This window comes from Sus scrofa, chromosome 1 (genome assembly GCF_000003025.6).
Source record: "Sus scrofa isolate TJ Tabasco breed Duroc chromosome 1, Sscrofa11.1, whole genome shotgun sequence".
NCBI classification, from domain to species: Eukaryota; Metazoa; Chordata; class Mammalia; order Artiodactyla; family Suidae; genus Sus; species Sus scrofa.
In genome coordinates, this window is record NC_010443.5 from 186,528,720 (window position 1) to 186,553,356 (window position 24,637).

Sequence of the window (24,637 nt, forward strand, 5' to 3'; positions counted from 1 at the left end):
TTGTGTATCATAAAATCATCCCTGTATTGATAGATCCTTAGGTGCTTTGGAATTATTTATTCCTACTACACACAAGGCTGAAATAAATAAGCTTCTACATGTCTATCTATGCACACATGTATTTCTACAAAAACCTACAAATGAGTTTTTATAAAAACCTATACATGAGTACATGTAAGATATTTAGGACAGTGTCTGGCACATAGTAACACATTTTATTATTACCATTTTTATCACTATAGTTTGACCTTCCAGATAGAGGATTATAGTTTTTCCTTAACATCTTCAGTGACAAGGACCCTAACAGTTGTACCTAACAGCAATGCTACAATCTATCTTATTTTTTAGTTTGGATTATGGCAAAAGTTGCGAATACTCAAGAGAATTGTATCCCTGAAAACATCTACCTGCTGCACACCTGCCTAGCTCTACAGTTTAAAAAACTTAATTTGCTCCGTGAGCTGGTGAGTTACACTACCTGCATTCCTCTTCAAACAGATGGGCTGAAAACCGTCCGCTGGGGATTAGAGCGGAAAGAGTGGAGCCTGGCGCTCAGCGCGTGCAGCAGTTCTCTTCCCTTTGCATCCACTCGCTCCGGCCGACCACTTGGCAGAGGGCAAGGAGGAGGTTCAGGACACCTCTTGACCGGTGCTTTTCACCTTATCACAATTCGGGTCACGTTTAGGAATGTGCCTCTTAGCTATTATCACTCTCTTTCACCATCTGTAACTCTGCCCCAGGTATGCTTGCAGCTGCCCAGCACCTGTTAATTCCATTTACCGCCAGTTTTCCTCGGCGGGGTGAAGGGGATAAGGAGAGAGGCAGCTTCTTCTGCCTCGAAGTGGTAAAGCCTAAACTTAATTCACACAGCATACCACCAGGTTTCAACAGCTATTCCCATGTTTTCACAGTGCAAATATTTTAACTTCTCCTTTTCAAGGATTTTTCTCTCCTGATTTGCTCCATTTTTAAGGGACTCGGGTAACCTGCCCCCTGACCCCAGTCAGGGCAAAGGTTAAAACGTCATACAGCTGCGGAAAAGCATTTCTAGATTTGCCCAAGCCCGGGGGAGCAGGCCCCGAGCTGGCGGTCTACGCCGCAGCTCCTTGGAACGCGTGTCCCGTCCAGCCCTCTTCGGCCCGGGGCTGCAAGGTCCACGGGCTGAGGAGCCCCAAAGCCGAGGACTGTGCGTTCAGAGCTAGCTACTCCACAGCCTTCTCTAACTTCCCCACCCCACAGCCCCACCCATTAGCACGCGGTCTCCCCGGAGGCCCGCAGGAGACACCACCGTCCCCGCCCCTCCACAGGTCATCTCCTTCCACGCCCCTTTCCCTCGGCCCTGGCAGCCGGCAGGCAGGGAAGTGTCGTAAAGCCAGGCCCAGGAAACTTTACCCGGGGTAACAGCCGAGGCGCTTTACGGCGACGGCGGTAGAGTGTGAGCCTTGGTGGCGGAGGAGGCGGCCGCGGCGGCGAGGGAGGCGGCGGCGGCTGAGGAGGAAGAGGAGTGGCGGCAGTGGCGGCGGGGACCTGTGCGGGGTGAGCTGCGCGGAGGGGACGGGGAGAGGCCGCGGTGACAGGCCCGGCGGATGGGCGCGGGCGGACCAGGACGGTGGCCGGCTGAGCTACTGGGCGGCGCTGAAGAGCTGGGGGGGGCGCGCGAAATTGGGGGGCCAGCCCTGTGAGGGACGGTTTCTGCCTTTGTTTCCCCCCAACCCCCGGCGCCCCCGCCCCTCGCCCCCTCTGCTCCGCGCTAGTCGGCTGGGTCTCATGGCCTTCTCTCTCTGTCTGTGTCGCCTCTAGGATGGCGGAGGTACCGCCTGGGCCTAGCAGCCTCCTCCCACCACCAGCACCTCCGGCCTCGGCGGCGGCCGAGCCCCGCTGTCCCTTCCCGGCGGGGGCCGCCCTCGCCTGCTGCAGCGAGGACGAGGAGGACGACGAGGAGCACGAAGGCGGCGGCAGGAGCCCGGCGGGCAGCGAGGCGACGGCTGCGACCAAGGGGCGTCCGTGCCTCCGCTGCCCTCAGCCGCCGCAGGAGCAGCTGCAGCTCAACGGATTGATCAACCCCGAACTGCGGCACCTACGGGCGGCCACCTCTCTCAAGACCAAGGTTTTGAGTGCGGCCGAGGCGGCCACGATCACGGCCACCCCCGACGGGGGTCCCAGAGTGACTGCAACAAAAGGAGCCGGGGTACACTCGGGCGAGGGCCCCCCTCATTGCCTCCCCAATAATGCGAGAACTGCGCTCCCCAGCCCGGCAGAGGCAGCGGCGGCGGCGAGCGATCCCGCGGCGGCCCGCAATGGACTGGCGGAGGGCACCGAGCAGGAGGAGGAGGAGGACGAGCAGGTGCGGCTGCTGTCTTCATCCCTGACCGCCGGCTGCAGTATAAGAAGCCCCTCAGGCAGGGAGGTTGAGCCTGGGGAGGATCGGACGATACGTTATGTCCGATATGAATCCGAGCTACAAATGCCCGATATCATGAGACTGATCACCAAAGATCTGTCTGAACCCTACTCCATTTATACCTATAGATATTTTATTCACAACTGGCCACAGCTGTGCTTCTTGGTAAGTGGATGGAATGAAAAAAGGGTGAACCCAGCAGAGAGATCCAGGCCGTACAGGGCAGGGAGTGTGAGGGCTGGAGTGGCAGTGGATGTGAACTGCCTTTCCTAGTACCTTACATGATGTAAAGTGCGTGTACACACTGCTAGTTATTTAATGAAACTGTTTTGAAGGTAAGACTTCAGGATCCGGGTTAACTTGATATTGATGTAAATGCAACCAGCCTGTATGATGTATGTTGGGGGTCTTTGTATCCTGTTTGCATTAGCTTATAATCATGTTTGACTGTCTTTAATTATCCTCCCTCATACTCAAAGCACTTTGCAATCATTTAATTTGAACACGGTTCTTTTCGGATACAGGCCTTATTAATCTCTCAATTACAGCCATAATCAGGGAAGAGTGTATGTATGCATAAACATGTTTTGGTGAATTTGATTGTCAGTAAACTTTCTGTGGCCACATTGGAGAATTAAATCTTACAAACATATTCCATAATTATGGAGATTGTTTCCTTTTACTTTAACAGGACAGTTAATTTAGTTGTAGACAGCCCCTTTCTGGTGCACAACTTCAGAAGGTGCTACTAACACTTCTGATGGCTGAAAGACTCTTGAAACTTGAACGGAATACCCATTTGGGGAGTGTAGGAAACATGTGAAATTGTTTCTAATCTAATTTTTTTTAAGAAGCAAATCAGAGATATGCCTAAATACTAGTAATAGTACTAGCTTGTGTGAAATATAACTGACAGAAATTTTTTACTTATATATGGTAGAAAAGACTTGGCTACCAAACAAGCTGAATAATTTTTTTTTTTTTAACTTTTGTAGTACTGATAGTACCAATAACTTCCCAGTAATATTGACCCATTTCAGTCTGTATGAAACCTTTCACTTAAATATTGACAGCAGGTATGTGCTTTGTATGTTGTACTTACAAGCGTGTCATTTCCATTGAATTTTATCAAGGAGAGGCCACATGGTTTTAAGGAGTATTTTATTATGTGTGAAGGGAAAAGCCACTACCATTATTTATTGTTTTAAAATTGACTTACCTGCATTTATTAATGCCCTGCAAGATGCTTTAACAGTACTTTAGAAATCTGTCTTTTTGATTCTTCAGGTTGGTGGTAATCTGAAAATATAACTTCAGTATTTTAGATTATGATGGTTCTGCTAGTTTCTGTGTTCACTTTGCTAAATTTCAATTTAGTATGTTTGTTTAAACTGGGAACTATTTTATATTCTACAAAACTGCTCTTACAGGATTCTAACCATTTCATCAAAATAGAAAACCTAAGACATGATCTGTGTTTGTGAATGTGGGAACATGACTTCTTTATATCACTATTATAAATCATATCAAATGCCATTGTAAATCTAAACATTGTAGACTGACTTATGTTACCCACAAAAGCATACAATTTAGTCACACTTTAAATCGAAATAGTGTATGTATTTCTGTTAATTATAGAAAATAGTTTTGTATATATGATAGTCAACTTTTGAGTTCTGCTGTTACCTAGACCTCTCTCAATTTGTCTGCCATTTTAGACTCTGATAAAACCAAATATTAATATACTATAGTTTTTATTTTACATAGGTTCCTTTTAATTCACCAGCTGATTTTAACTTTATCCAATAAGAGCCAGTTTAACATTAAATTCTGATTATCTAGAAATTGTGATATTTATAAGTGGTTAACTTATAAAATTTATATGAATCTAGAGATATTGAATATAAAACTATAGTTGAACAATCAGGCCTTTTAAAACTGGGGTCTTTATATTGGCATTTTAAAAATATGAGTTTCTTATGAGAACTAATTTAAAATAAATATGTGTTTATTTCAAATCACATTTTAGGACTAAGGGATCCTAGCAATAATCTAATTCAACTTCTTTTTATTTAAATTAAGGACCAGGGTAACTTAAAATGTTTAAATCTCTAGATATTTATTGTCCAGAGATGTAAAGCTAGAACCCAGGTCTCCTGGCTTCACATTAGGGAAACAACTCCGATCTTGAAAAATGGCATACCCTTGACTCATTCAGCTAAGATCATTGTGTCACCAAGTTATGCTTCATCAAGGGACAGTTGTCCTTACAACTCATCAATCTCAAGAGATTAGAAATCTCCAGAATGTTCCTGGTTTCATGAGTAACCTGCAGTGGATCACATGGAATGTGTGAGATTGAACCATAGAAAATTGCCACTACTTGACCATATTTGACTAACAGAGATGACAGTTTCTAATGATTCTTCCTAACAACTGTAACAGATGTGAAAGTACAGTACTATACAAATAGGAGGCACTGTCAGTTACTCAGTACTTTAATTTATCTCTGCCTCTTTTTGAGTTCCTGGCATTTTCAGTTGTTGGTGCCTTTTTGTACTTTTAAAACTTATTACCAATGACATACTATAATACTTCCATTTATTTTGTTCTCAATTTAACTTTACAGCTTCCTCTGTCTTCCTATTTGTAGACAACTTAAAATTTCCAAATTTTATAGATTGACAAAAATTTGGCCTTGTAGAGTTAAATTTTAATCTTGCCTGGAATTTTTCAGTTTCCTTCCTTGAAAAAAGAACACATTTTAATACCACGAGTTCTAAATGTATGTGCAGAAGTTTTTATTTGGAAAAATTGACATGTAGTTTAGTGATTCTTATAAGTATATTCATCAGCAGTCTATCATGAAGAAATATAGCATTGGCTTTCCTCACTACCAACATCTTGCTAATAATAGTGTATTGTATATTGGGCTTTTATTTATTATTTAAAAAAATTTTTTTTTGCTCTTTAGGGCTGCACCCATGGCACATGGAAGTTCCCAGGCTAGGGGTCAAATCAGAGCTACAGCTGCTGGCCTACACCACAGCCACGTGGGATCCGAGCTGCATCTCTGACACACATTATAGCTCATGGCAACACCGGATCCCCAACCCACTGAGCGAGGCCAGGAGTCAAACCTGCATCCTCGTGGACACTAGTTGAACTCGTTTCCACTGAGCCACAACGGTAACTCCCTGGGCTTTTATTTTTAAATGATGTGTAAAACTTGATTTTCGCTCCTGTAGATTCTTTTTTTTTTTTTTTTTTGCCATTTCTTGGGCCACTCCTGCGGCATATGGAGGTTCCCAGGCTAGGGGTCGAATCAGACCTGTATCCACAGGCCTACGCCAGGGCCACAGCAATGCCGGATTCGAGCCGCGTCTGCCAACTATACCACAGCTCACGGCAACGCCGGATCCTTAACCCACGGAGCAAGGCCAGGGATCGAACCTACAACCTCATGGTTCCTAGTCGGATTCGTTAACCACTGTGCCACGACGGGAACTCCTCCTGTAGATTCTTGATTAGTAAGAAATCAGTCTAGTCCAGGAGTGAACTAATATGATTGTTTGGCTTGTTTATTCCTTTCTTGGTCAAAGGACAAAGATTTGTTTGAAATGCCTATCCAATTTGATAGTATAGTCCAGTTGTATTGTGTCTAGTGGATTTAATTTTTTTCTCCTTTGGATAATTTATTAACTGAAATATGGCTGTCCTACAGTTCTGTGTCATAGATTTATATGGATTTCTATTTTCCCTAGCTTATGAGATCAGGTTGAAAAAAAACTTTTTTTCTTTTTATGACCACACCTGTGGCACATAGAAGTTGCCAGGCTAGAGATCAAATCTGAGCTCCAGCTACAAGCCCATGCCACAAAAACACTGGATCCGAGTCGCATTTGTGGCCTGTGCTGCAGCTTGTGGCAATGCTGGATCCTTAACTCAGGGATCGAACCTGTAACCTCATGGGCACTGTGTTGGGTTATTAACCTGCTGAACCACAGTGGGAACTCCCTGAAAATTTTTTTAATGTACCACTTCATCTCTGATATATGCATACGCACACGTATTTGAAATAAGTTCAAATCAGAAAATACTGTCAGAGTTGTTTAACCAGGCAACTTTTGTGTACTATTTCAGGTCTTAATATAGAAAGAAATAATAGTTTTCAAAAGAATTTTGGAAAAGCCAGATGGGTATGAATAAAAATAGAAATGTGTGTTCTCTTGTGTCACAGTGGGTTTAAGGATCCAGCGTTGTCACTGCAGTGGCTTGGGCTGATGCTGTGGCACAGGTTTCATCCCTGGCTCAGAAACTTTCACATGCTGTACCCATGGCCAAAAAAAAAAGAAAAAGAAAATAACAGTTTTAGAGGTTTGTTGCCCCCAAATAATTTTGGATTCTGTTGAAACAATGAATTAGTGTGGATTGTTGAATTTTATTTCCCTTCAAAAGGATTTTTCTGACCTAGTTTAGGTTTGTGTGAAATGGATTAGAATTATTCTTGCCTAAAGATTTTTCCATAGTTGAAGAAATGCTTTTAAATCAATTTACAGAATGATGAACTTTAAAAAGTAATTGTAACAAATTCAAGATAAAATACGTTAAATATAAATTGGGCTTTGCTTATTGATTTTTTTTTTAAAACGCAGTCCTAGTTTTTGTTGTTGAAATAGTGTCTTCTGAAAAGTTAGTTTTATTAAGAATAATTTGAAGTTTTAATAATTTTTAATGATGGCTCTTTACAACAAACAATTATTTCTCTCTGACACATTATTTAACAATTGGAACTATTGCCCTATTTATATTTACCAGAATGAAGTATTGCTGGAACTTGTCAGTGATAGAACTTTTGAAAAACAAATTTTTAATGGTGATACTGAAAATTGTAATGAAAATTGAGGCTGATTAGCTCTAATTTAATATGTAATTTTTAGCTCTGGAAGGCTGTACATTTTTATTAAGCTAGAAAGCTGTAAAAATTATGTTAAAGCTTTTGCTTTAATATGAAGTTTGATTTTGAGTTCTAGGTATTCTATGAGCTTTATGGCAATGACTCACACTGTCAGGAGAGTCCTAAAAATGAGACCATTGTATATCTAGTCTTTGTAGTCCTTCAGTAACAAAAACTTCTTAGGTAGGATCTTAGGAATACCTTGAAAAAAATCTTTTTTTCTGAAAATCTCTTACATTTTTTTCTTCCTGATTAAAATCTAACTCTACCGTGTAGTATAAATACTTTATCTTATAGCTGGCTTTCCCTAAAACTTTATTATAATTAAGTATAAATTTATAGTACTCTGTTGATAGCTTTAGCACTGTTTTATCATATCTAATGAAAATACTTTTTCTTAAATTATTTTCACATGTTTTCCCTTTCCCAAATCTTAAACATGTAAGTCTTTATTACAGCTAATTATAAGCACATCTTATAAAATACTTGAATGTTTACTATGTGGAAATTTTGCTTTTTTTCCCCCAAGGCTTTGATAATGAACATAACAAATTCATGGCCTAAAGAATGTTGAAAGATTGTAAAACTGGAACATTTGAAGGAGTTCTGGGATTAGATTTCTGAAACTTAAATGACTGCTCTCTTGCTAAAATTCTCATTTCTTCCTGCCTCAAAACCCCTGACCAGCGGTTGGTTGCTGTTTCCCTCCGTAATTGTACAGTACCTGATGGCAATGTATTCTTTGTAACTGTCTGTTTATTTTTAAGGCCATGGTAGGGGAGGAGTGTGTAGGTGCCATCGTTTGCAAGTTGGATATGCACAAAAAGATGTTCCGCAGAGGTTATATAGCCATGTTAGCCGTGGATTCCAAATACAGGAGAAATGGCATTGGTAAGAAAAATATTATGTCACAAAAAGAATGCCTGTTATTTTCATTTTTGTTTTTTTGAAACAAAAGACTTAAATGTGAATAATATGTAGAAATGAACATGAAACTAAGGGAAGATAATTGTTTTCATTTCCAAAATATTTTCAAAATCATCTTACAATGAATTATTTCCTTTATTAATGTTCAATTAGGAGATGCCGTTGTGTTCAGTGGGTTAAGAACCTGAGTAGGAGTTCCCCTCATCCAACTAGAAACCATGAGGTTTCGGGTTCGATCCCTGGCCTCGCTCAGTGGGTTAAGGATCTGGTGTTGCTATGAGCTGTGGTGTAGGTCGCAAACTCGGCTTGGATCTGGAGTTGCTATGGCTCTGGCATAGGCTGGCAGCTATAGCTCTGATTAGACCCCTAGTCTGGGAACTTCCATATGCCGTGGGTGCAGTTCTAAAAAGACGAAAGACAAAAAAAAAGAACCTGTCTAGTGTCCATGAAGATGCGGGTTCAATCCCTGGTGTCGCTCACTGGGTTAAGGATCTGGCATTGCCACAAGCTGCAGCATAGGCTGAAAATGTGGCTCGGATCTGTGGGCTGTGGTATAGGTTGCCGATTCGATCAGAATCCAGTGTGGCTGTGGCATGGGCAGGCAGCTGCAGCTCCGATTCGACCCCTAGCCTGGAAACTTCCATATGCTGCAGGTGCAACCCTAAAAAAAAAAAAAATAGTAAAATAAAATTTTTAAAAACGTTTCATTATTTGAGAGGTATCTTTTTAACAGTTAGTAGATGATCAGTTTTCACCTCCAAACATTTTTTTTTTGTCACATCCAAAATGCTTTGTATTATGCTAAGTTCTGCAGTTTTTAGTAGCATATTTAGGGCACTTGATCATAGCCCTCAAGCAGCTATCTGTACTTGGGTTAAATGGTCCTCAGTGAAGGCAAAGTTATGGAGAAATTGTTACTATTATTTGGTGTACTTGTCATCAAACATTATATTAGCAATTAGGGAGAACCAGGAGAAAGAAGAATTGTTTCTTACTACTATTCCCAAATTCATGTCTTTTCTGGTATGTTCTTATACTCATGGTTTATAATGGTCTTTAGAATCATCTAAGTGGTTTAAAAACAAATGCTTAGGCCCCTCCTCTTGAGAATCTTGTTTGTCCTGTTAGAAGTAGGGCTGAAGTATCGCCAGGTGACTATGATGTAAGCCTGGTTAAGAGCCACTGTCCTCTTATCTAGGACCTACTGGCTCTTTGTTCAAGGTGGAGGATCAGGTAGACAAGCATATGTCTGAGCATGACAGATTCTGAAATGTACTGAAGCTGAGTGAGTATTCATGAAAGAAGATTTGATGCCTGTATCAGTATTTAGTTACTAGCAGTTTTATAACTTGTAGGTTTTGTTTTGTGTGTGTGTGTGTGGTCTTTTTATGGCCGCACCCATGGCATATGGAAGTTTTCAGGCTAGGGGTTGAATTGGAGCTGTAGCCACTGGTCTACACTATAGCTGCAGCAATTCGGGATCCTAGCCGGTCTGTGACTTGCACCACAGCTCAAGGCAATGCCAGATCCTTAATCCACTGAGTGAGGTCAGGGATGGAACCCGAGTCCTCATGGTTACTAATTGGGTTTGTTAACCACTGAACCACGACTCCCTGTAGTTGTTTTTTAAAACTATGAGTGTTAATGTCCTACTTAAGCCTGTTTCATACCGAGATATTCTGAGAAATCATCATAGATAGGTCCACTTAATTAGGTTTAGTCAACTTTTCTTATAGAATTACAGTTTGCCACTAAGATTTTTAATGAATTGGGCCTGTTGTATAAGTCAGGTTTGAGTCTTTGATGTAGTTAAAAGAGCTGATTAGGACTCAGGGCAAATGGTAGCCAGATTGGCCTACTTCAGAGGGCAGAAACCAGTGCCTTAAAAGATTGCATCCTGGCCCTCAGACATGTTTTGTATGGCCCATGTAACGCGTGCTGGTTGTATACATGGTTTTAAAATTAAGAGATTTCTTATAAAATTTGAATTTCTTCTCTTAACATCAGATTTGGATATAGACACACTACTAACATCATTTGGGAGTGCTGGACCTTAGTGTGCCCAGGCTTACTAAAAGGTTTGTAGGAACTAAGCCAGTGTCCTGGGCCCACTCTGGGTCCCAGCAATTCTGATGTGATTTTTGGCAAGCTTGGCTCAAAAGTCATGTACTACATTCCGAGGTCCTGGCATGCTCTGGCCATATCTTGCCTTTTGGAACAAAATAGCATGTACACCTGAGAAAAGGATGAATCAGGAGCTAGATCTTTCAAGAGGAAACTTACATTGCTATGGAAGGTTCTATTGGTCTTTCAGTTCAAAGTTTTCCCCATTTAACTTGAGATAATCTGTGTATTTGCATTCAAAATAGAACTTAGCATTTGATGTTTCTTTGCTTATGAATATTATAATTTAAGCATCTTTGAGAAACTAATTACATTTTTACTTCATTAATACGCAGCTCTATATTCTAGGTACTAACTTGGTTAAGAAAGCTATATATGCCATGGTTGAAGGAGACTGTGATGAGGTAAGTCTAAATGTTTAAGACCTTTTTTCCTGGACAGTATTCTACTAGGCATTTTTATAAATATCCCATAATAAATTGTACTGCATATTTCATTGCAAACTATACTATGCAAATGTAACATGTTGAAAATTACATTCCATTTAAAAACATGAATTTTGACCTAGAACAAATTTTAATATGCAAATGGGAGCTAAAATTTGTTCTGTGTCAAAATATAAAGATAGTTTTAGATATTTGCAGTAAATAACTGAGATTTAGAGTTCTGATTTATTATCAGTTAAATCATTTGAGGTAGCACTTATTACAGACCTTATTGTAATTTACTTGGATATTGACCTTGATTTCTCTCTAGTACTTTTTTAAATTTTTTTAATATGTGGGCTGTCAGCCCATTTGAAGAACATTTCACATTAAAAAAAAAATCAGCATTAAATAGTAAGGCTAGAGGGGGGAAGACAACCACTTTTTAAAGGTAGAGCTATCTATATATTAACATAAAAGCATCTCTCTCCAGCTGGTTTGTAAGGCCTGATGGCAGGTATAATTTCTTTGTATCCTGCAGCACTGTGCTTTGCACATGGTTGATGCTCAGTAAGTAATAGTGGTGGTTGGGAATGTTAAGAATGTTACTGTTATGTAGTGTGGAAAGAAATCAATATAAACTAGGGAAGATCATCTTTAATATAACAGTGGTGACTAAGAAGGAACAGAGTTGTATTGTGCTAGTAATTTTGTGAGCAGTACAACTAACAATTGCCTTTATTACTGGAGGGCAAATGTGCTTTAGAGAGTTCATCACACTTGAAAATAGGCAGTTTTTTCCTCAACAGGTGGATCTCAATAAGTAACTTGTTTTGGTTACTTTTTTTAAAGTAGGTTTTTTTTGGTATGAAATTTATACACAATTGTTAGCCATTATATATTTATATTCTGGGGTACAGAGTCCCTTTTACCATCTTCACACATTTCAACTCTTTCTTTCAACTTATAGCTACTATTAAATTTTTGCTTCCTCCCATTTTCTTTTTTCTTTTTTTTGGTCTTTTTAGGGCTGCACCCGAGGAATATGGAGGTTCCCAGGCTAGGGGTCAAATTGGAGTTGTAGCTGCCAGCTTACACCATAGCCACAACAACACGGGATCTGAGCCGTGTCTTCAACCTACACCATAGCTCATAGCAACGCCAGATCCTTAACCCACTGAGTAAGCCCAGGGATTGAACCTGAGTCCTCATGGATACTAGTCGGGTTTGTTAACTGCTGAGCGGGAACTCCATCCCACTTTCTGAGCACATTTGAGTGCAAATATTTACACATAGTCTTCTATACAAATGACATCACAATTATTATTTTGCATTAACTACTTTTTCCACTTAGCAGTATCTCATGAACACGATTCCTTGTTAGAATAGGGTACTCTCACGCTCCTTACTCACATTTGTAGTTTGTATTCTGACAGATCACACTAAATGGTGGTTGTATGAGAAGGACTATAGACACATTGGACAGCACAAGGAAGTCATCCTGGGATTTAAGGATATTTAATTTTACCCCAAATAAGATAATTCACATATAGTTAAGGATCTCACATTCACAGCTTTTAGTTTCAAAAAGTAAAAGGTGCAGTGAACCTAACTATATCATTGGTAATGAAAATTTAAGTATAAAATTGTGAGTGTACATTAGAATGGCTTAGCAGTTAACGAACCAAACTAGTATCCATGAGGACACTGGTTCAATCCCTGGCCTCACTAAGTAAGGATCCGTCGTTTTCATGAGCTGTGGTGGAGGTCAAAGACGAGGCTCGGATCCCAAGTTCCTGTGGATGTGGCGTAGCCCGGTAGGTACAGCTCCGATTCGACCCCTAGCCTGGGAACCTCCATATGCTGTGAGTGCGGCTCTCAAAAAGACCGAAAAAAAAAAAAAATTGAGTATATATTTGATCATTAGTGTAAATTTGGACCATAGCCATATTGGCTTAGCTAATCAAGAAGAGAAGTCAGGCTTTACAAAAGTTGCTCAACAATTTGGAGAACTCTTTGGGATGATAAAATCATGTGATTTTTCTTGTTGTTTGTTTTGTTTTGGCGGCACCCACTGACATGTGGAAGATTCCTCGCTGGGGATCAAACCCACACCACAGTTGTGACCTGCCCCACAGGTTGATAACACCAAATCCTTAACCACAAGGGAACTTCTGATGAGACCATGTTTTGATCCTCTACTGAATAGAGTAGTTCTCAGTGAACAGCGATGTTAATGAGGAAAGAGTATTATGTTCCTATTGTTGAGCCTTTTCTGTGTTGTCCTAGTTACTACCTGTGAGACAGGTAGTGTACTTTACCATAACTGATCAAATGTTTAAATAGTATTGGTTTTCCTTTGAAAGTTCTGAGGAATGATACAGAGATTTTGGTTATATTGTTATAGTCTCAAGATTAAGTCTTAATAAGTTATACATCTTATGGTGGAAATACTCTTCACCGTGGGCCTAAAATTCTTTTTTTATTTTGCCTAAAATTCTTTTTTTTTTTTGGCTGCACCTGTGGAAATTCCCCGGCTAGGGGTCAAATTGGAGCTGCAGCTTCGGGCCTATGCCACAGCCACGCCGGGTCCTAGCCACATCTGTGATCTGTGCTGAAGCTCATGTCAATGGCTGGATCCTTAACTTACTGAGTGAGGCCCAGGATTGAATCTGCCTCCTCATGGATGTTATGTTGGGGTTTTTTGTTTGTTTGTTTTGGTTTGGTTTTGTCTTTTGTCTTTTTGGGGCCACACCCACGGCATATGGAGGTTCCCAGGCTAGGGGTCCTATCGGCGCTGTAGCTGCCGGCCTATGCCAGAGCCACAGCAATGCCAGATCCGAGCCGTGTCTGACCTACACCACAGTTCATGGCAACGCCAGATCCTTAACCCACTGAATGAGGCCAGGGATTGAACCTGCAACCTCATGGTTCCTAGTCAGATTTGTTTCCACTGAGCCATGACAGGAACTCCTATGTTGGGTTCTTTACCTGCTGAACCACAAAGAGAAGTCTGTAAAATTCTCATTCCAGTTTTTCTTACTTTTGAAGCAATGAGTTTTACTCAGTTGTAGAATGAAATGGGGACAGTTCCATGAACTTATTTCTGTTGTATGGTTTTATTTTTTATTTATTTTGTTTGTTTGTTTTGTCTTTTCTAGGGCCAAACTCGTGGCACATGGAGGTTCCCAGGCTAGGGGTCGAATTGAGCTGCAGCTGCCAGCCTACACCAGAGCCACAGCAACAGCAACGTGGGATCCGAGCCGCGTCTGCGATCTACACCACAGCTTACGGCAATGCCGGATCCTTAACCCACTGAGCGAGGCCAGGGATCGAACCTGCAACCTCATGGTTCCTAGTCGGGTTCTTTAACCACTGAGCCATTGACGGGAACTCCAGTTGTATGGTTTTAAATGGGTTGTTTCTTCCCTGCCTCTTTGAATAGCTCTCCCTCTGGATTAGGGAACTCCTCAGTGATTTAAAAAATTAGTTGTCTGGTCATATTGTTCAGGTAAAGAATTTGCCGTAGGAAGGGACAGAACTCTTGTTTACTTAAGCTTTTCTATCCCCTTTCCCTTCTCATTTTTGATGGTAGTGTGTTTGTTTATTTCTACTTACTTATACATTACCATTTCATCCCATTTGGTTTGGTTTCTTCACCCTCCACTCCAGTGTAACTACTTTATATTTGCTAGATCCAATAGCTTCTTGGTCTTCCTTTGCTTATTAAAGTACCTCTCAGTCTATATGACTCAATTCAGATATTAACAGCTCCTTTTAAGTTTTCCCAGACAGAATCAATTGCACCTTCTGTAGTTTTCTTTTTTTTTTTAAAGGTCACACCTGCAGCATATGGAAGTTCCCTGACTGAGGGTTGAATTGGAGCTCCAGCTGTGGGCCTACACCACAGCCGCAGCAACACTGGATCATAGCTGCATCTGTGACCTACACTGAAGCTTGTGGCAATGCCAGATCCTTAACTTACTGAGCAAGGCCAGGGATTGAACCCACATCCTCATGGATACTAGTCAGGTTCTTAACCTGCTGAGCCACGATGGGAACACCTCCTTTTCTTGACCTCCCTTTTTTGTAGTACTTTTAGTTCTTAAATTTAGAGTTTGTGCCTTAGCCACTGAGAGCAGAGATATCTTTTCTTGTTTACTGCTGTATTCTTAGTACTTAGTTTAGCATTTGTGATAAGAGTACATAGTTCATTAATATTGGTTGAATGATTGGTTATGTTCTTTCAGCATCTTATCTGTTCCCTTTTTGGGGGCGGCGGTGTACTTCTAAATTTTGATTTGTCTAATTGTTAGCTTGTCTTTCTAAGCCTTCACAGAGTTGCTTTCTAGAAACAGCAATCTTTTTTTTTTTTTTTTTTCTTCTATATAAAAGAATGTACCTGCATGGTTAACCAAGTTTTTAAAATATCTTTCAGTAGAAAACAATTATATATAAAAATAGTCTCAGAGTTCCTGCTATGATGTAGCAGGTTAAGGATCTGGCATTGTCTCTGTGGTGGTGTGGGTTTGATCCCTGGCCTGGCACAGTGGGTTAAGGATCCAGTGTTGCTGCAGCTGTGGTATAGGTCGCTGCTTGTGGATCAAATTCAATCCCTAGCCTGGGAACTTCTATATACCAAAATAAATAAAATAACCAACTTGCGATTTTACTTTCATTAAGTTAAGCCAACCTCCCTTTCTTTTAAATTGTCAAGAAATTTTGACAAATCATCAGAAAGACATTGAAGAAGGGTTTTAAATTACATTTTCCACGACTTAGGTTATGCTGCTGCTTTTTTATTCTTACAGAGGTATTTTTACATCTATGAGCCTGTTAAGAAAGATATATTTGGAAATCTCTATTAAGCTTTACCTTGCACATCTAGTCAGGTTTTACTTTCTTTTTTTTTTTTTTTTGTCTTTTTAGGTCTGTACCCTTGGCATATGGAAGTTCCCAGGCTAGGGGTCCGATTGGAGCTGTAGCTGCCAGCCTACGCCACAGCCACAGCAACATGGGATCCAAGCTGCGCCTGCGACCTACACCACAGCTCATGGAAATCCCCGGGTCCTTAACCCACTGAGCGAGGCCAGGGGTCAAACTGACATCCTCATGGATACTAGTTGGGTTCTTAATCCACTGAGCCACGTTGGAGCTCCTACCACTTGTTTTAAAATAAATTCAGAGTAAATTAAACCAAGGTTAGTAATCACAGAGTTAAACTGCAGATCATTCTTTTGTCCAAATAACAATGATACTACTCTTCTGGCCTAATATTTTCATTTTGCTTTACTATGGCTTTCCTAACTTTTTATATCAGAATTAGACATGTTTAAACAGTGTGTTAAAGATCGTTTTTTCATTTTCTGTGTATTTGGAGCTGACTAAAAAGTTTTAGCATCAAAAAAATGGGTAGATTCATTACTTCATGAGTAAAAAATGTATTTCCTATATTGCTAATCTGGCTTGAGTTTGATTACACTTCTATATGCTCTGGCTGCCATGTATTTAGTGGCTACTAGAACAAGCTTCTTGAGCTTGGGTTTTACATTAGGCGAAATAATAAGAAAAATACAAGTAGTATGAATGAGTTTTCTTGTGTACCTAAAACAATGACCCCACATGGTGGTGATTTACTTTTATGTACAGAGTAAAATGGAATTATTTAAACTGTAAGGGTTTTTTGGCTGCATAGATTGGCCTAAAGAAGTAGGGAGTTCCCACTGTGGTTCAGCAGGGTAAGAACCTGACTAATATCCATGAGGATGTGGGTTTGATCCCTGGCCTCGATCGATGGGTTAATGGTCTGGTGTTGCCATGAGCTTGTATAGGTCACAGGCACGGCTGGGATCTGGCATTGCTGTGGCTATGGTGTAGGCCAGCAGCTGCCGCTCCGATTTGACCCCTAGCCTGGGAACTTCCATGTGCCGTGGGTGCAGCCCTTAAAAAAAAAAAAAACAAAGGAACTGGATATAAAAAGCCTGGGTTCTAGATAGTATAGTTGTGTGATTGTAGGAAGGTCATTTAACTTTTTCTCATCTGTCTCTTTGTCTATGCAGTGTGATGGTAATTCTGATCTTAAAGAGGGGTGTTACGAAGAGCAATAAAATTGTTCAAGCAGCAATATCAGTCTGAGGCCTCTGAGGTGCTAGACAATAAGCTAGTGCTTGCTATCCCTCCAGGAGCTACTAGCCCCATAATATTAAAAAAGTTTTTCCAAACTTTAATAGTTTGGCTCATCCTTTTTTTTTTTTTTTTTGTCTTTTTGCCATTTCTTGGGCCGCTCCCGCGGCATATGGAGGTTCCCAGGCTAGGGGTCAAATCGGAGCTGTAGCCACCAGCCTACGCCAGAGCCACAGCAACGCGGGATCCGAGCCGTTTCCGCAACCTACACCACAGCTCACGGCAACGCTGGATCGTCAACCCACTGAGCAAGGGCAGAGACCGAACCCGCAACCTCATGGTTCCTAGTCGGATTCGTTAACCACTGCGCCACGACGGGAACTCCCATCCTTTTTTTTTAATTTATTTTTTATTACTCAATGAATTTATTACATTTATAGTTGTACAGTGATCATCACAGTGGCTCATCCTGACAATGGTTTGTTCTTGAGAGAATGCATAGAAATTCACTGTAACCCTTTTTTTCTGTTTAAGTAGACTTCAACTTGGCCAGGTTTCTTTAGGATTAAAATAACCTTATTATCCTTTGGCTTTGTATGTAATACTCCCATGATGTGGACTAAAACAATAGGTTTATGGTGAGTTTCCATTATAAACCCAGGTTCTCTTTTAATGTATTTATAAGAATTTCAATAATTCAGTAAAAAGTAGTACTCTTTGGTGGCATTTTCCATCATGTCAAATAATACATGATCTCTTTGTTTGGAGAATATGAGTGTTGTGAGAGGATCTTTTCATTTTAACCAAGGTGTTAGCCCTTTGTGTAATGTTATTCTAAGTAATTGGGCTTTATTTTGTTAATTTGTTAGGATGCCAGCAAACCTGAATTCAACTCATAATTTACACCTCATGTGTATTTTTGTAGCCATAGTTAGCCTCAGATGTATTTTGACTATTTTAGGTTGCCAGGTATTAATGAATTTGGACTTAGATCCCCTTCATCATTTTAGAGCTCCCATTCGCTGCTTTGTTGTACTTCAGGAAACAATCAGAGGTACAGAAGAGTAGATATTCTTTAGCCCTACTTCAGATTTGGAGTGTGATCTATTCTTGTTCTTCTGGTGGCCAAGGGTTTCATTCACTTGTAAATTGGAGATATATCTATTTCATAGAGTTATTGTGAAAATAATGACAAATCTATGAAATATGACATAATGCATGTGAAATGCTTTATTTAGCACTTAGTAAACCTTCAATAAATATTAATTTTTTTACACTCACTTTACTTTTTAGTTCTATGAAAGCAGTCCCAAGTTTTGAATTGTTGCAGTTTTATTGCTTCTCATATTGTTTTGATTTAATGTTTTAGCTGTAATTAGGTGCTGGCCTAAAACAGAATGCTAGAAATTACTCAAGAGAATAGTTCAAAACTGGTAAATTGCACTGACCAGATTGGAAGGTGGCATACATGGTTTTTTTTTTGGTCTTTTTAGGGCCGTACCCCATGGCATGTGGTGGTTCCCAGGCTAGGGGTCTAATTGGAGCTGTAGCTGAGGGTCTGCACCACAGCCACAGCAATGCGGGAACCAAGCTGTGTCTCTGACTTACACCACAGCTCACGACACCACTAGATCATTAACCCACTGAGCAAGGCCAGGGGTCCGACCTGCATCCTCATGGATACTAGTCAGATTCGTTTCTGCTGAACCACAGAGGGAACTCCAAATTTTTTTTTTTTAATGGCCACACCTGCAGCATATGGTAATTCCCAGGCCAAGGATGGAATCCGAGCCACAGCTATAGTCTATGTTGCAGCTGTGGCAACCCTAGATCCTTTAACCTACTGCAGTGGTCTGGGGATTGAACCCATACCTCTGCAGTAACCGAAGCAGCTGCAGGATGTATGTAATTAACAAATGTTTAAGAGCCATCTGTGTGTAGGGTAGTGTGTTAGGTGCAGAGGAAACAGCTGTGAACAAGGTACCCATGATTGCTGTCCTTGTTGGGCTCACCAGCTCAGAAAGATGTCATCCTCATCTATTGCTGAATGAGAGTGCAGTTGAACTAGGAACGGTGCAAAGTGCTATAGGGAAAGGGATACTTTACCCAGTCAGGAAGTGACATGCTAAGGCCCAAAGCAAAAAGAGGACTGTAAGAAGAGCATTATTACAGCAGAGAAAATGGTTTTGTGAAAGGTTTAAGGTGGGAAAGATAATGGTGGATTCCAGAAACATAAAAGTTTACTGTTGATCATGGTGAACAAGGAAGGGAGACCTAAAGCATAGTTAGCAAGCTAGGTAGAGGCTATATCTTAATGGACTTTAGGTCTCTATAGAGTGCTGTTAGATTGAGGATTTTTTCTAGAGTACAAAAAGGTGTCAATAAATGGTTTTAAGTAGGGAATTAACAAGAGCATCACTGTACATTGAATAGGAGACCTTTTGAGTTAGGAGGTTCTTGTATTTACAATGAAAGTTGATGGCAGCTTAGACTAGAATGTTATCAGTGCGGATAGAAAGAAGAGGATTGGTTTGAAAGAGATTTAAGAGAATTGAAATACTCAGTGTTTGGATATATGTAGTGGATGAAGAGAGAAGAGGTGCAGAGATGACTACTAGGTTGTAGCTTTGTGGCATTGATGGGATGGAGATACTGTTACTGATGTGTGGAATTGTAGAGGGTCATGAGTTCAGTTTTGGATACGATGAGTTGAAGTACAGTCTTCTATTATTTATATCTGATGCTTGAATTCTTGTCACTTTTTTTATAGCTTGCAATAGAACAGAATGAGACTTAACTTGGCTTAACTTGGGCCCTTGTTTAATTATACTTTGCCCTTCTTTTCCATTTCAAACACCTGAGGATTATGACATCCTAGCAGTAACTATGGCTCACTATGTTGATTCTCAGTGAGGTAGGTTGAGAATCGATGGAAAAGCAAATAGAGCTATGTATGTAAAAGTTGGGAGGATGGGATAGCAGTTGGTGGAAGAAGGTAGAAGTAAATTAGAAGAAAATCACATAATATTCAAAAGTATCAGTTCTTTATTGTTAGGGCCACTGATTCAGTAATATTTAAAAAGACCCAGATAGAAGTTAATACTTTGTGTTCCTCTTTTAGCGTTGATATCCATAATATCTGAACAGCGGTTCTCAATGTAGTCCCCTTACCAGCAGCATCCACATCACCTGGCAGTTTTTAAAAAATGCGGATTCTTGGGCTCTACCCCAAACCTGCTCAAAAATTCTGGAAGTGAGGTGCAGCACTCTATTTTAATAAGCCCTCCAGGTACTCTAAAGTTTCCTTACCTTTGGTCTAGGTTTGGCAAACTTTCTCTGCAGAGAGCCTGGTGATAAATATTTTAGGCTTTGCAGACCACAAATCTCTTGTGCAGCTGCTCAACTGTTGAGAAAGCAGTCGTCATGTCAACCTTTGGGCACAGCTATGTTCCAATAAAACTTATTTACAAAAACAGGGAGTAGGTGCATTTGTTCCAAGGGCTATAGTTTTCAGACTCTGTTCAGTCTGAAAACTGAATAGTTTCAAGCATTTATTTTCTTAAACCTTTGATTATTCATTTTTTAGTTTTCTTCATTTTTTGTTACACTTTTTTTTTAAACAGGGAACTTATTCATTTTTGTTTTAGTATAAAATATATATTCTCATTGCTAAAAATTCTAAACATTTCACAAAAATCAGTAGAACAGAAAATGTTCCCTGTGTTCTTATCCCCTCTTGCCCTAAGAGATAGTTGCTTTTATAATTCTGGTGACTGTTTTTCTGGGTTTTTTCTGTACATCATTAATATTTATTGTTTTCACCATCAATTTAAAAACAATTAAATGCGGTCTGTTTTTGTTAAGTATTTGAGCTTAACTGGTAATAAGTGAATTTCTTGTTATGAAATTATAAATTAGTTTCAAATACATAAAAATATAACTTAGTTTTCTCTTTTTTTGAAGGTTGTTTTGGAAACGGAAATAACGAATAAGTCTGCTTTGAAACTTTATGAAAATCTTGGTTTTGTTCGAGATAAGAGGCTGTTCAGATACTATTTAAATGGAGTTGATGCACTGCGGCTTAAATTATGGCTGCGTTGAGAAACTGACATCAAGGAACAACTTTCCAACCATGCAGAAACGACTTTTGCATGCAATGCAATTTGTACAGAATTGCTTTGCAGGTGGATTTAGTAATTTCCATGCAGCTCTTATCTGTCAGTGTCTCATTTGAGTGTCGCACAATATTTGTTGCACTTTGGCATGGCGCATTTGTTCTGAATTAAAAGAGGTCGTTTTAAACTTAAGGAGTTCTTTTGGTACCAACAAGATGTGCCAGTTGATAGCCAAGATTTATTTGTTCATTTGCAAAGTCTGGTGACAATGTTATTTACACAGTGATAATTTCATCACAGAACCAGTAAGTGGAACATGATTTTTGTTCCTTAAAAAAGCCAATGTAGATGGTAAAAATCTCTGAGTATACTAACATTTTACATGAAACCTGCCATAGTTTTCTGAAGGGGGTGGGGGAAAAGCTTCAATTTTAGGTTTTATTTTTTCAATATTAAATTTTCCATTCTTGAATATTGGTACCTCAGTGATTAGTGAATGAAAAATTGTTATGTAGGCTTGGGTGTATCTTACAAAGAGTAAAAGATAACAATTAAATTGCGTCTGCCAGTGCCTGTGTAGATAAGTATATTTGTCTCCATCTCTGGTTTTTTAATGCATGCTATCTTTTCCTTTTCTTTAAGGCCTTTGCAAGCAAACTCTTATTTTTATTTAAATTCTAAATTTGATAATAAATTATTTCAGATTTTTATAATTTGGATACTTTTTCCAGGTGAGTGATAGAGTGTTTTACTGTAGAAGTCCCTTCTTTCCTTACAGTAAGAAGTTGAATCTACTTGGAAAATCTTTGAGAAATAACTCGAAAGGGATGAGAAAAGTTAATGAAGCCGGGAATTGCTGGGTTTTGGATGCACTTTTTTTTGAGAGGGATTTTCGAAAAGAATAGAAAACTAATGTAAATTGGTATGATTTTATTTAATCAATTATTGCTAAACTGTGAGGAATAGCTTTTACAGAGTAGTTGGAACTTTTTTCCCCACTTGATTTGGATTCCCACTGCTTCCATTTCTTGAAATGCTTCGCTTTTTGTTCTTGGTCTTGAAAATAAATTTCAAGGTGCACTGTATCCATTTTAAACTGATTTTATTTTCTTTTCACTTATTTGTGCAAATTTGGGGGGGAGCTTTGCTTAGTTCCCAGAAAATCAAAAGGGAAAAATGGAAATATTTTTTTGTAATGAGTTCTATGGGTTTTCTTAATAGCCATCACCATGTTCATTAGTTCCATTGTGTTTTGGCCAGTCTGTGCAGTGTAACAAATTTTAAGGTCGATTGCTTTTGAGTCAAGAAAATTGTGATGGATAATTTATTTGACTGGAAAACCTAGGTACCCATTTAAAAAAAAAAAAAAGATTCATTCTCTGTGAAAAATGTTTTGTAGGAATCTGTTGTTTTTTTCTTTAATTTGGGTATGCTTTACTTCTGCTCTAGGATTTGGTTTGAATTTTATTTTATGGCTATAATTACTGTATTTTTAAAAACCCTACCTCCATTAACAGTTGGCAAAAGCCCCCTTTCAGGAAAGTTTGTTGCCTTTTTTTTTTTTTTTTTAAGGGAAAGCTGCTCCTTGCTCAGTGTAGTGTCTTGAAAGTGAACATGGTGACAGTACTTTTAAAATAAAGGTACACAAATTTGGTGAAAATAAAATTTTCCTGTTGTTGATGGAGTCATTTATAGTTCTTATTTTTAAAGAAAACCTTTTCTTTCCATTTTATATTGCTCTTGAAAGTTTAATGGGCAGAATACTGGTTACATTAAAAATATGATGACCACACAATACTCAGCTTTTCAGCTGACCGTTTTGAGTACATTTTTGGTCAAACTTCCTTTGGGCAATAGTATTTAGAGGAATATCAGTCATAGCGATGCTTCTGTCATTTTTAATATGGAGGGAATTGAAGTAATAAAATAGCTCAGTACTTTCATTATCAAATTTTATCTCACCACGTTATATAACTTGCCGATTCTTAGGTAATGATTGTTGATGGGCATACATTTGCTTGGCTCACTAATGGGGATAGTTCTAAAGTAGATACATGCTAGATTTTTAGCTCAGCCATTAATTTTTCTGGCAGATTGTTAGTGAAACCATCACTACTTATCTTTTCACCCAGAATTGACCAGATTTTGCTTAAGTGTTTTAAACATGAACTTGACCATGTGACTGAAAAGTCAGATGGTTTTCATATTGTTCAACTGGTGTGTGTTGAATATCTGTGTCTACCTTATGTCTTTAATTGGATGTGCAGAAACTGCTTAAGTAGGCTAAAATTTCATCCTCTAGGTGTGATAACCCAGCACGAGAATTAAGTCTCCATTCCAGTTGAAGGAGCATCAAACATTAATTTACTTTTTGATATTGGGCTTTCATTTTTCTTATCTAATCTTAAAACAATTCCATTTAAAATCAATAGAGTTCACTTGACTAAAACTGAGCAAAATTGGTGCAACTTTCTTTTAACGGGGTGCTGCCTCTTTTAAGACTGACTGTACTATCCACTGACACTGGTTTGGCAGTTGGTACTGCTGAACATTTTAATATACATGCTACCATGAAGCTATATATTATAGGTATTGAAGAAGCTAACGGGTATACTACCATTTTTGATGTGTGGGCTGATTATAATTTCCCTTACATTAGAATGAAACTACTCTACTAAAGAAGTCCACAGATCATAAACCAGACAGTAGTTTTGAAGCCAACAAAATAAAGAAAAAGTTACTATTAAAAAATTGGCTTTAATATTTTCTGCCTCTTCCCCAAATTAACCCTCCCCATTTGCTCGACAAATCTATGTAAAGAAGTTTGTTTGTCACTTGTTTTAACTTTACCTTGCCCTGTGTTATGGTTTTGGCTGACATGTATAAGACTGGATGTGTATATTTATTATGGTATCTAAAAATCATGAAGTTCATCACTTTCCAGGAGCATAGATAAAAGCAAATTGGTAGTGCATCAGAGTTACTTTTCAGTGCACCATGTCATCACTAAAATGAGTGCTATAATGTTACAGGGCTTTCAGGTTTGTAAAAACATAACCATAAATTATATTGACGTCAGATATGAGTTGAGTATCTATAAACTATCACGTGTATCTCAAATATTGGACTGCTGTTTGATGACTGGATATTGCTGCATAATTTTCTTCTATTGTCCCATATCCTTTTGGAGAGAGAGATTTAATGGGATTTGAAATGTGCAAGCTGTCTAAATAAGATGCAGTCAAATAAAGTATGGTTAAGTTGTGTTTGCATTTTTCTTTTAGATGCAGCTGTGTGCATTTTTTTTGAGTTGTTTTACTTTTTTTTTTTTTTACCTACTGAGAAAAACAAAAAACACCCAGGCAATCTATTCTGTTCCCCACTTCCTGCCTCTCATCCAAGAGCTATTTGGAAGAAGTGATAAACAGTTGTTATTTCCCTCACTTTGTGTTCTGACAAAGTAAGTTTGAAAATGACAACATGAACTTGATTTTCCTAAAAGTATTCAAAGTTAGTCAGCTCATATATCATCTGTGAATACAAATGAGAGCATTTTTGCGTGCAT

General features: G+C 39.3%; 1 protein-coding gene and 1 long non-coding RNA gene across 3 annotated transcripts in view; one reads left to right on the plus strand and one right to left on the minus strand.

Moving 5' to 3' along the window:
* LOC110262249 overlaps positions 1-1,310 on the minus strand; it is a 93,258-nt gene extending 91,948 nt beyond the window's left edge. Inside the window, exon 1 of one of the 2 annotated variants that reach the window (XR_002347083.1) lies at positions 479-1,310. This is a non-coding gene — a long non-coding RNA (uncharacterized LOC110262249). The remainder of the gene's footprint in view (positions 1-478) is intronic. The other variant, XR_002347082.1, reaches the window with a different exon arrangement.
* Positions 1,070-24,355, plus strand: NAA30 (N(alpha)-acetyltransferase 30, NatC catalytic subunit). The gene is made up of 5 exons (XM_021102575.1): positions 1,070-1,536; positions 1,801-2,566; positions 8,126-8,249; positions 10,758-10,813; positions 20,921-24,355. The coding sequence occupies exons 2-5, from the start codon at positions 1,802-1,804 to the stop codon at positions 21,056-21,058; spliced, it is 1,083 nt and encodes a 360-aa protein (XP_020958234.1). The 5' UTR covers positions 1,070-1,536; position 1,801; the 3' UTR covers positions 21,059-24,355.